This window comes from Silurus meridionalis, chromosome 21 (assembly GCF_014805685.1).
Source record: "Silurus meridionalis isolate SWU-2019-XX chromosome 21, ASM1480568v1, whole genome shotgun sequence".
Lineage (NCBI taxonomy): Eukaryota > Metazoa > Chordata > Actinopteri > Siluriformes > Siluridae > Silurus > Silurus meridionalis.
The window spans coordinates 1,664,612-1,677,838 of record NC_060904.1 but is presented as its reverse complement, the minus strand read 5'-3'; the positions used below and the strand labels follow the sequence as shown (position 1 = coordinate 1,677,838).

The window sequence follows — 13,227 nt, the reverse complement described above, 5'->3', positions numbered from 1 at the left end:
GACGTGTTATTAGCGAGCGCCTTTTATTAAAACCCAGATCTATTTGCCTTTAGATTGCGTCCTTCGAGTCGGGGGGTGAATGAGCGTCTTTCCATCAGAACAACTTCGTACTTCGTCTTTTTTTTTTTTTTCCCCATTCTTTCTGTCAAACAATCTTGTTTTTGGAAAGCCAATCAAATCATTTCTTCTCTTTTTTTATTGGAAATTAAAAGTGGCGTAGGTACTTCCAGTCACTTTGAAGTACTTTTGACTTTTAAGAACGTCCTTGAAAAACCTCACATGCAAAATCTCACACACACACACACACACACACACACACACACACACACACACACACACACACACACACAGGTTTCTTCTGGAAAGGCTAGTCTCATACACATTGTCCCCTCTCTGCCGGATTGATGTGGTGAAAAGACGGAAAGAGCTTCGCCCCGTTGTCGGATTTAAACCCTTCTTTTCTCACTGCACCTCTCTCTCTTTCGCTCTCTCTCTCTTTTTTTTTTCTCTCCGACTCTCTCTCTCTCTCTCTCTCTCTCTCTCTCTCTCTCTCTCTCTCTCTCTCTCTCTCTCTCTCTCATTCTCAGGATTCAGGAAGGTGGACGCACAGCCTGAGCAAATTCCCCCAGGGAGACTCTGATTGGCAAAGTAATTAGTTTATTATGTCCTTTGTAGATTCTTCCTCCAGCTCAAGTCCCGTAATATAATATTTAGGATTAAGTCCACCATTTCTGAAATATAGCAGTCGGATATTCTATTTCGAGACGTCCCTTTCAGCAGGGTCGAACCTAAACCTTAAAAGTTAAAGTAAAGCAGCAGTTTTGCGTCATCAGAGCGATCGGTAATTGGGTCTCGCGCTCCACCAGGACGCCGTCGTTAGCTCTTCTCTAAAACCTGATCGTCCTCACTGTTAATGAGATCCTGATGGTGCAGTGAAGCTCCAGGACTGACCCTTAGCTTCATATCCAGGCTTCACATTATGACCACTGACCAGTGAAGTGAAGAACACTGAGTGACCCTTAGCTTCATCTCCAGGCTTCACATTATGACCACTGACCAGTGAAGAACACTGATGATCTCTTCATCATGGCACCTGTTAGTGGGTGGATTTATTTATTAGGCAGCAAGTGAACAATTTATCCTTAAAGTTGATGTTAGAAGCAGGAAAAGTGGCGGTAAGGATTTGGGCGAGTTTAATAAATTGTGACGTCTTGAGGGGTGTTCCTGGTCTGCAGTGGTCAGTATCTATCAAAAGTGCTCCAAGGAAGGACAGCGGTGAACCGGCGACAGGGTCGTGGGGGACAAGGATCGTTGATGCACGTGAGGAGCGAAGGCTGGTCCGTGGGGTCCGATCCAACAGACGAGCTCCTGTAGCTCAAACTGCTGAAGAAGTTCATGCTGTTAATGTTCGAGGGGTCACGACTGTTTTAGCACCGGAAGTGGACCAACACAAACTGCAACAAACAGGATACAAGGGGCATAATAAATACATACCTGTGTGTGTGTGTGTGTAGAATCCTGCACTGTAGAAGTTCAAGATGTTCTTCACAAGTGTGTGTGTGTGTAGGCAGTGTGGTGGTCTACAGTAAAAGTTTTTAATTTGAAGTTGTGACTTTAGCTCTCAGGTAGCAGATGCCTGATGGTAGGAGAATGAGATGATGATGATGGTGATGATGATGGTAAGGTCCCTCATGATAACTCTGACCCAGTAGATCCCCTCCCCCACCATTTAGCAGGCTTTACCATCCGCTGATGCATGTGATGGAGAGGTGGTGAGGACACTCAGGACAAAGATGGGGTCTGGTTCCTCTTCCTCATGGTGTCTCATGGAGTTTTTCCTTACACTCTGGATAAATGTATTAGTTTAAAATGTATGTATATCAAAAGGGTGCCAAAGTGTGCGAATGTGCTCCTTAATCACATTCGATGTTCACGTTGAATTTTGATGAAACAGGAGACCTTCTTGAAGACAAATCCTTCACCATGTATCAGTCACACGCTCGCTTTTTTTTTTCTCCCTCTTTTAAACGCACAGACCGAACGTGTCTGAACGCTTTCATGCCGGCTTCGTACACACTCCGTCGTCACGCAGGCGAGGTTTTAGCGCTCGAGCGATGAAACTTGAAAAGGAGCAGGTGTTCAAAACCTGACGCTGTTGTCGCAAACGCTCGGCTGTTTTAGCTATCAGAAGGAGCAGGATTCTGAGCTGGGGGCTGTTTGGAAGGGTTTTTTTGTAACTCCTGGAATTCCCAGTTCACCTGCGAGAGCGAGGCTGATGTTTCTCCTGTCTTTGTTTGTTGAAGTGTGTGGAGCTGACAGCGATCTGAAATTGACTAGTGTTGGATTCATCAACAAAACTGCTTCATACAACATTCACAAATTATTATATTATTATTAATATTATTACTATTATTACTATAATTATTATTATTATTATTATTACTATTATTATTAATATTATTACTATTATTACTATAATTATTACTATAATTATTATTATTATTACTATTATTATTAATATTATTACTATAATTATTATTATTATTACTATTATTATTATTATTATTATTATTATTATTATTATTACTATAATTATTATTATTATTATTATTATTATTACTATAATTATTACTATAATTATTATTATTATTACTATTATTATTAATATTATTACTATAATTATTATTATTATTATTATTATTATTATTATTATTATTATTATTATTATTATTATTATCACCTTTTTTTTTTAAATAGTTAAAGTTAAATACATAGTAAAGCCGAGTTTAACCAAAACTACTACTGAGTTTAATTTGTTGACTAAAATAGTTAACATTTGCCTGTAGAGTCATATTTTTTTTAGTTAGTGATTAAACAAGAATTTACTGGATTTACATATAATTACATATTAAAATATCTCTAAAAAAAGGGTTAAAATAAGGAAAAAAACTTTCACTTAAAAAAATCAATAAATGAATTATATAAACTCAGGATTTATTTTAATATTTATATTAATTTATTATTTATTTATGGATAAAAAACACCTGAGCATAAGATGCTGTTTATTTCTGTGTTTTTGTTGATTTATTTTAGATCTGATGCTCTTGTTAATGTGAACACTTTGAGTCCAACACAAATTTCCCATTCGGGGACAATAAAGTGTATTTCATTTCTTTCCACTTTTCCACCACTAACTGTTATAATAATCCACTCTTCTGGGAAGATGCTCCACTAGATTTTGAGGAGATTTTGAGGAGATTCATGAGTCAGGTACTGATGTAGGTGAGAAGGTGAGGAGGCTTCTGGGGTGCAGTCAGTGTTCACATTCATCCCAAAAAGCTTGAGTTCAGAGCTCTTCAGCAGGAGATCTTCCACTCCAACCCATGGAAAGCAGATCTTCATGGACCTGGCTTTGTGCACAGGAGCATCGTCATCCTGGAACTGGTTTGTGTCTCATGCAACTTTGTGGTAACGTTTTGGGGATATGGTTGGAAAGGTTGGGTGTCCCAATATTTTTGGCCATCAATATTTTATTTTGTTTTGTTTCTTTTTCTTGTTTATTCCACTTTCCCACCTGAGAAAGTCATTTTAATATCTCTGTTCCATCTCTCTCTCTCTCTCTCTCTCTCTCTCTCTCTCTCTCTCTCTCTCTCTCTGTGTGTGAATACGGTTTAGTGCGAGTGTGTGAAGGGTAAATGTGATTTCTCGTGTTTCTCTCTGAATAATAAATGAGAACGTTACAGAATCATGCTAATGATGAGTGTAATTGGGTTTGGGTTTCTTGCTTAAAGCGTTTTTTCTTCTTCTTCTTCTTCTTTTTCCATCTCAGGGACATTTTCTTTTAGTTTTTTTTTTTTCATTTCGAGCGATTTGTCCTTGACAAAACAAAGTCTTCTGATTTTAACTGCTGCTGATTGCGTAGCGTAGGATAACCTTTACATCGCTCTCTTTAATCCTTCTCTTTGAAATCGCGCTCGTCTGCGTTCCTTTAATTGCTCGACTAATGCGAGAGGGAGAAGTGACCGCAGATTTCTGGATCCAGTCCAATAAGAGCGCTTTAATAATTGATGCGTGTCGGCGTCGTGTGAAATGCAGAACAGACGCTGAGTAATTTGGCCCGGAGTGTGAGAGGATCGATGGGAGTGTGTTAGTGTGGGACGAGACCCCGCTATCGAGTCCTGCAACTGTGTGTATCTCATCAACCACATCACATCCATTATCATCACACCTGTTCTTTCTTTCTGCACTCCCTCCTTCCTTCCCTCCTTTCCCTTTATCTTCTCTTTTCATTTTCCCCCCTCTTTCTAGTTCTCTTTCAATCCTTCTTTTTACCTTCTTGTTCCTTCCTTCCTTCCCTCTCTTCCTCTGCCCTCTTCATTCTACCTGTCCACCCTTCTTTACTCTCCCCAGTTCTTTCTTTCTTTCTTTCTTTCTTTCTTTCTTTCTTTCTTTCTTTCTTTCTTTCTTTCTTTCTTTCCTTCTTTCCTTCTTACCTTCATTTTTTGCATTTCTTTTTCTCTCTCTCTCTCTCTCTCTCTCTCTCTCTCTCTCTCTTTCTCGGAGCATCAGACCCGTCAGGAGAAAGTTAATCACTCGGGTTTAGGCGTCGACCCGCTTGAGTCCAAATTACAGGAAAAGACGAAACAATCTCAACAGCTGCGAGATCAAATTCTCCGAGGCACTGCAGCTGGCAGCGAGGTACAGAGAGAGAGAGAGAGAAAGAGAGAGAGGCCCCTTCTCTTCTATCGCTCCCGCAGTCGTTAGCGCTAATTTCACAACGTGGTGAAGACGTAAAGATCACAGTTTCGCTCTGGAGTTCCTGTGCGGAGACGAGAAACTTGTGACAGCGCGCAGAGTTTAATACGACTTCACTTCATCTTCCCCAACGTTTCTCCATACAGATGTTATTCTTCTACACCATGAAAAAACATCTGTTTAACCTTGTAACCTCTTAGAGGATTTACACACACACACACACACACACACACACACACACACACACACAGTGTGTAAGAGTCTAGTCTCTTTGTATTGAGCAATCGTACGGCTTGTGGTGTGTGTGTGGTGTGTGTGAGGTGTGTGTGGTAAGTGGTGTGTGTGTTGAGTGTGAGTGGTGTGTGTGAGGTGTGTGTGTGTGGTAAGTGGTGTGTGTGGTGAGTGTGAGGTGTGTGTGTGTGTGTGTGTGTGTGTGTGTGTGTGTGTAAGGGGTGTGTGAGTGGTGTATGAGGTGTGTGTGTGGTGAGTGTAAGGCGTGTGTGAGGGGTGTGTGTGGGGTGTGTGAGTGGTGTGTAAACCGAGTGTGTTTGTGAGGGGTGTGTGTGGGTGGTGTGTGTGTGAGAGGTGTGTGTGTGTGTGTGTGTGGTGAATGTAAAGCGTGTGTGAGGTGTGTGTGTGTGTGTGTGGTGTGTGTGAGGGGTGTGTGAGGTGTGTGCGCATGTGATCAGCGACAGTGCTACTGGATACTTCACCGTCTCCGAACACTTGCGGCTTTACTTCAGACAAAACACTGACACTGGAGACTCCTTCCATAAAAGAATAAAGTAAGGAAGAAGCGAGTTTGTGGATCTTGATGATTAATTGGGTAGATTTAAAAAAAAAAAACTTTTCATCTGAACATCTGCTCACATTCCAGTTCCAACATCTGGTTCTGCTTTACAGAGAAAACCTCGTCTCTGATCTCGTGCGGTGAACTACTGTAAATTTGCCACTGTCCATTTCCTGTCAGAGGGGAAAAAGGGCAGGGGCAAGAAGGGAGAGGGGGGGAGAGAGAGGGAGAGGGAGGGAGAGAAGGATGGAGAGAAGAAGAGGGCAAACAATAATCGGTTTTGTTCCAGCAGAGTTCCTGCGTTAGTGCAGCTGAACAAATATCTTCAACACTTTGTATTGAAAGATTCCTCCACCTGCAGCTCTCTTATAAAGTCTTATAAAGTTTTGTTGTGAACTTGATCATGACTCAGGGATTTCTCTTTCTCTTTCCCTTCTTTTCTTTTTTAAACTCAGAGAACTCTGTCAACACTGGGATGCAAACCAACAACCCTCTGGTTACCGCAGAACTTCAGCGACTTTCACTCTTTCGTTTGTTTGTTTTTGTAGTTCATTAAACGTTTCACATTATTAGATGTGCGTTGTTGCTCTTTCTTTCTTTCTTTCTTTCTTTCTTTCTTTCTTTCTTTCTTTCTTTCTTTCTTTCTTTTCTTTCTTTCTGTCTTTCTTTCTTTCTTTCTTTCTTTCTTTCTTTCTTGCTTTCTTTCTGTCTTTCTTTCCTTCTTTCTTTCTGTCTTTCTTTCTTTCTTTCTTTCTTTCTTTCTTTCTTTCTTTCATTTTTTTTATTTTTCCTTTCTTTATCTTTTCTTTCTTAATTTGACTTAGTCTTATTTCCCTCCATCTCATTAAAACCTTTTTTTTATTCCTTCAAAAACCTCCTTCCTGCTAAAAATTCCTTGTTTCCAAACTTCTGAATACTCCATCCGAATAAACATAGAGAAAAAGACATGAGACGAAAACAAAAAGAATAAAAAAGAAAAGAATAATAGACGAGAAGGAAATGGAAGAAGACGAGAGAAGGAGGGAATGAGACAGTTAGACGAGAGGTTGTGTTGAAGTTGAAGCAGCGACCATGATGTGTTTACTACTTACCATCCACTGCACCTGACCTAGTGGCCAGAGTCTGAAGATGTGTGTGTGTGTGTGTGTGTGTGTGTGTGTGTGTGTGTGTGTGTGTGATGACTTTGCACTTCTCTCTCACACACACACACACACACACACACACTACAGCGCTGAATCTCTGCAGTCTAACTGTCGCTACACTCTGATATCTCACAGCGCGCTCTGTATTTTATTTTCGTCCCCGACATCAGTATGGGACGTGTTTGACAGTCGCTCGATTTGTTTGTCGGCTGGTTTCATATCACACTCATTCCCTCTCTTCTCTCTGTTCTCTTTATGGAGCGACTGCACGTCAGTTGGGATTCTCTCTGTCAGCGTTTGAAGCGGGTGGAGACGCACAGGGGGAGAGACACGTACACGCCGATTGATTTTTAAAAATACCTCCTCCTTGATTTCTGTCCGTAACGCTCCTCCAAGTCTGCTTGTACCCCCACCCCACCCATCACCCCCCAACAGCACACCCCCGAACCCCCCACCGTCTGAAGGTTACGCAGTGACGAAGCCAGTCGAGCTGCGACGCTCTGAGATGCTCCTGACACTCGTTTCTTTAGGTGCGTAAATAATCAACAAAATCTGGATCCTGTCACAGAACGACATCGGCTCCTGACGAGAGCTTCATATAAACCTCATCCGCGTTTACTTTCCTCCTACAGCCACTTCCTGCCACCTCGATGACGTCGCCATGCTTCTGCACTCTGATTGGTTTGAACCAGAAATGCATTAGTTATAAATGTGTTTGCTCTAAAACGTTATCGTCTCGATGTAACGCTTCTGTCACTGGGACTCGGATGGTGGACGCGCCGTTCAATCCATTTTAAGAAAAATAGTCAATGACATGGGGATTATTTTATGTCTCTGGAAGGAGTCGCCAGTGTCAGCGCTTTTCTTTATTTATTTTTAAGAGGGGGGGAAGGAGTGAGAGAGAGATAAAAAGGGTGAAGGAGTGAAAGATATCCACCCAATCACTCTCTCTCCCTTCTCCACCCAATCACTCTCTCTCTCCCTCCTCTACCCAATCACTCTCTCTCTCCCTCCTCCACCCAATCACTCTCTCTCCCTCCTCCACCCAATCACTCTCTCTCTCCCTTCTCCACCCAATCACTCTCTCTCCCTCCTCCACCCAATCACTCTCTCTCCCTCCTCCACCCAATCACTCTCTCTCTCCTCCTCCACCCAATCACTCTCTCTCCTTCTCCACCCAATCTCTCTCTCTCCCTCCTCTACCCAATCACTCTCCCTTTCTCTACTCCACACCCAATCAATTTCTTCAATTGAGTGATTGGGTGGAGGAGGGAGAGAGAGAGTGATTTTGTGGAGGAGGGAGAGAGAGAGTGATTGGGTGGAGGAGGGAGAGAGAGAGTGATGCCACCACTACCTGAAGTTACTCACACCCTTGTGGCTGAATTCATTTCTTTTATATACATATGTATATGGTATAGTGTTTATTTGCTCATTCTGCTAAAAGTTTGTTAGTAAATTTACATGTAAACATTTTTTATTCTAAGCTGATTAGATCTATAAACACCGTTTAAATGGAAGACGTGTGTGTGTTTGGTGTGATGCGCAGGCCGCACACTCTCGCCGCTTAGCCTCGGCTTGAAGGCACAGGCTCCAGACAGATGGCCGATACAAAAACATTTAAGTCCGGTTTGCGATTGATCCTGACCGTGTTTGCATGGGCCACAAAAGCAATTATTCTCTGAATATAGCTCCGAGAAGCGGCCAAAAGCAGACAGAAACGCCGGGAATTAGCGCAAATTGCAGACTTTGGCGCGCGGTATTGGATGACAGGTTAGCCTTTAATGAAGGAGAAAGCAGGGGTAATTAAATCTGGACGGAGCTTTTGTGTGGCCCCCGGAGCCGGCACGAGAGGAAAGAAAGTGGCAGAAACGGTCCGGCTTGACACTGCTCTGTCATTCGAAACCGTTCTTCATGAGTGCGGGGTGAAGGGCGAGAGCTATCTTAACTCCATCAATCCTGCGGACAGATACAAACGACCTTTCACTTTCAATGAGGCGCCACATGAGCTGAGCCGGAGCCACGTTTTTCTGAGAATAAGATTTTTTTTTACCGCCAACATCTCCTCAAACTGTTCATTCTGCTTTCTCCGGTTTAAAGAATTGATTAGCGCGGCGCTTATAATGAGGCTTGACACGCTCAATAAGAGTGGACCGGGCCTGCATCGCTCTCGGTGATCTACGCTCATCAGTTTTAAGCTTTTTATGTTGGTCATGATTTATATTAGTGATTGTTCTCCTGGTTTTTGTGTTTGCAGATACACAAGACAGAAAGCAAGCTGTCTGCAGCCCAGAAGCGACTGCACGCGACCACGAAGCAGCTCATGGAAATGAAAACAGAGGTGAAGCTTTAGGCTTGCTAACAGGAACCATCTCACCTACATGAGCTACATGACTAGCGAGCTCAACATTGGTGATCCAACTGTCTCACTTCTCCTTCATCCATCCATCTATCCATCCATCCACTTAACTGTCCTGCTACTCTCCATCTATTCACCAATCAATCCACAATCTCCCTACTCTGTCATTTTTTTATCCATCTTCCTTCTCCATACATCTACCTACTCTCCATCCATCCATCCATCCATCCATCCATCCATCCATCCATCCATCTGTCTGTCCATTCACCCATCCATCTCCTTATTCCACCATCCAATCATTGCATTATTCATCCATTAATTTCTCAACTCATAAATCTGCTTACTCATCCATCTGCACTATCTATCCAACCTCCCCATCCATCTCGCTACTCATTCACTTATTCATCTATCCATCCACCCAACCATCTCGCTAGCTCTTTATCTGTCCATCCAGAAAACCCCTGACACCTGGGCTGTGGTTATTTGTGCCTTCAGTGTGAACAAAAACAGAAGGAGGTTGAGAAGCTACGAGAAGATGCCACAAGGTGTGAAATGCTGGTGAAGGAGCACACTGAGGACTTTCAGAGAGTAATCACTGAGAAGAGAACCCGGGAACTGGAGCTCACCGCAATCGCAGAGAAACACAGAATTGCTCAGCAAGAGGTCTGTCTACTTTAACTTCCAAATATATTACTGCAGAATCACACCCACATCATCACGATGATTTCCGTGCTCCAGGTGTCCAGCCGAGATCAGGCGATTCTGCAGCTGAGGGTGGAGCTTCGACTTGCAGGGGAGAAGAACCAGGGCATGCAGGAGGAGGTACGGGTGAGGGCCACGTGTGAAGTAAATTTAATCTCCATATGACGGGTGTCTAGCGGCGAAGTAATCTTCTAAGCAGTTTCGTCATTATTTTCCTGACTTCAGCTATTTGTATAAAAAGCTGAGCTGGTCTTAGGAGGTGTTCACAGGAGAAGGAGGAGGAACGTGTGAATCTCCCCTGACCCTCGTGCAGCTCATCGCCACCCGCTTGTTTACTGATTCATGAAAAATGCATGAATGTGTGTTTGGAAGCTGCAGAATAATTTTCAATATTTAGCCAGGCTATGAATACAGATGATGTTGAACTTTTGTGCATTGCGGTGCCGTGTGTGTGTGTGTGTGTGTGTGTGTGTGTGTGTGTGCAGCTGGGGCTGCAGGAGGCTGAGGTCAGCAGGCTTAATGAGAAGGTGAGGAAGCAGCAGGCCTACTTACAGGAGCTGAGCGAGATGTGTCGCCACGGAAACGCCTGTATAGACCATGAACAGCAGAAAACACAGCAGCTCCACTGTGAACTACAGCTCGCCCAGCAACAGGTCAGCAAACACCACCCACACACCACCCATACATCACTAACACCAACGATACACCGCCCATGCACCACCCACACCCCACCCATGCACCACCCACACCCCACACATACATCACCCATACACCACCTATACACCACCCACCCACCACACACACCACTAATGCACCACCCACACCTCACACATACACCACCCGCACACCACCCGTACACCGCCCACACCACCTATACACCACCCATGCACCCATTTCCTCACTTCTAATCAGGCTTCTCAACACAGAACTGAACTGAAATTACGCACACACAACTGTGTTAATGATCTGTACAACCCGGACTCAACACACACTTAGCCCTGTGTTTTCTGTGATTGTTGTTGTATGTTGCACCATGGTTTAGGAAAAACTTGACTTGACTTGAATAAACCCACAATCAACGTAATTTTTTATTTGCATGCATAATAAAGACTGAGTAATATTGAGGAAAATAGATGAGTTCCAGGTCATTTTGTAAGTGCAGTGGTCTGAATGTCCAATCATTTCCTACCTGCTATTAAACGCATCCTAGTGTCTGATCTAAAACTCTGACCCCGAGTCCAATCTCGCCGTTTAGCTGAAGAGGCAGGCCGAGCGTATGGAGCGTCTGCAGGGGGAACTGACCGGCTCACGGCTCGACCACACCGCCGACGCCGAGCGCTGGACTCTGAGGAACCTTCTATTGCAGGCAGAAGTCCAGCAGCTCCAGGAGCAGAACGTCCAGCACACGGAGATCCTCGGAGAACTCAAAGAGAAGCTCAGAGACGCTCAGGAGAAGGTACAGCACATACAAACCCCTGCACATCACAGGAGGTTAAAGAGGATTGTTCTGAGCGCTCCCTGGTTTATTTATTAACATTTCAGCTTCTTTATAACTCGCCGTGGAACATTTTCCTGCAGACAGCTGGAACCTTTTAACCTACTTTACTTCAGGGTGAAAAGAAAAATGGCTGCTGTTTTCATGACTGAAATTAGGGCGAAATTTTGGTGCCTTTTTTCGGTTTTAACAGATGCTCCTAGAAAATCAGACGTGTCTAATTCGGGATCTGACGCCGCCTATGAGACACGAAGTCAGTAAACCGGTGCGTTGCAGCACCCGAGAGCCCTGATGAGTACGAAAAAGAGAAAAAAATTAATAAAAAAGGCAGACGAATTTGACACAGTAGCCCCAAGGTCAGGCCGGCGTCTCCTCTCCGTTAATCAGCCAATGGAAATTGCCATTTTAATCACAGGTTTTTTATTACAGTCACAAGAGGAGCATATCAAAGCCATTATGTACTTTCTGAGTCATTTATCAAAGGCACGCATGGGTGGGGTGGGGGTCTTTTAAAAACATTTCGGCGATCATGTCGTAATGTCATCAGCCTGTGAGGTCAGACGGCCGGAATGTGAAATATTCCGAACGAAATCAGAAGCGAAATGAGAGTTGGATGTTTGATCACTGTGATTGTGTTCGACTCTAATTGGCTTTAATTGTGTCCGTTGTGTGTTCGCGGGCTCTGAGGCATTCATCCGCTTTCAGAGCGGCTTGGGGATGTGTGTGTGTGTGTGTGTGTGTGTGTGTGTGTGCAGTACATCAATCCTGGGTCACGATCTGTATCATTTACGCCAAAATACCATTTATTGTGTGCTTTCCCTCCAAGGTTTGCAACGTTGTCTGAGAAAAATGGGTCAAATAACACAGCTAGGATCAGTAATATCTCACAAATGTCAGGATTCCCAAAAGCAGAAAAGTCTTTATGCTAAAAAAAAAAAAAGAAAAAAAAAAAAGAAAGAAAATAATAATAAAAAAATGTGTAAAAGTGAAGTCATGGCCTGTCTTAGCCAGGAGTCGTAAAGAATGGAGATCAGTATGGGGTATTGTACTGTTACTCATTTAACAAAATACTGTACATTATTCAGCTAATCAAAGCAATTTACGCTACTGTTATGTATAAACTTTGCAGTAAATATGCACGTGGCAGTGGGCGTGTGGATGAGCGGCAGTTCACCAGTAGAGGGCGGAGCATACTCTGCGTCGTTTGCCTGCCACGTGGAATTTTTTTTCAATTTTGTCGTATCTCTATTGTGATCGTACGATCAATAAAAAGTCGAACCATCGTAACTCAGGAACATCTTTGGATATTTATGTGTGCATGTTTTCTTTCCCATAAAATTTTTTTTTTTAAGAAAAATCGCTGAAACTATTTGCACTAAAGAAAATTCTCAATATGTCGACTTCAATTGTATAATAAAAATTGTAATAAAAAAATTAAGCCCGAATCAAATCTATAATACATTATAATTATAACTGAAATTATATTTAAATATAAAATTAAATGGGATTTTTTTTATGTCCGTTACGGATTGGTGATTTATTAATTTTTTTCTAACTGCAGGAACGAGAGTACGAGGAGTTCCTGAAAAAGCGAGATGTAGAGATCAGACTTCTGACCCAGCAGCTGGAGGAGATCCAGGACGAAGCTCAGAAGAGCAGGAACTCATCACAGAGTCATCGTTCTGCTCTGGACATCTTCAAACAGAAATACACCACTGCTATGGAGAAGGTCCAGCAGCTGCAGGTCCAGATGCAGAGAGCAGAAGAAGAGGCAGAGCTTTTTCAGATACAGGTACACAGGTGGTGGTGTTGAAATGTGGAATTTCTTTTTTAATATACATTTTATACAATGATATTAAATATATATAAAAAAGATTATATTGATTATAATATTATATTGTAAGGAAAAAAAATTAAAGGTAATAAATAAATAAAAAAATAGAATAATATTTAAATGAAATTATAAAGGGGGGAAATATAGATAATA

At 42.6% G+C, this 13,227-nt stretch overlaps 1 protein-coding gene across 3 annotated transcripts in view; it reads left to right on the top strand.

The window, feature by feature from the left end:
- Positions 1-13,227, top strand: part of LOC124375649 (plectin-like) — a 95,657-nt gene that overhangs the window by 40,744 nt on the left and 41,686 nt on the right. For all 3 annotated transcript variants that reach the window (XM_046834181.1, XM_046834180.1, XM_046834182.1), the window contains exons 7-12: positions 8,942-9,025; positions 9,539-9,706; positions 9,782-9,865; positions 10,231-10,398; positions 11,001-11,201; positions 12,802-13,032. In XM_046834181.1, the coding sequence (XP_046690137.1) occupies positions 8,942-9,025; positions 9,539-9,706; positions 9,782-9,865; positions 10,231-10,398; positions 11,001-11,201; positions 12,802-13,032 (936 nt within the window). The remainder of the gene's footprint in view (positions 1-8,941; positions 9,026-9,538; positions 9,707-9,781; positions 9,866-10,230; positions 10,399-11,000; positions 11,202-12,801; positions 13,033-13,227) is intronic.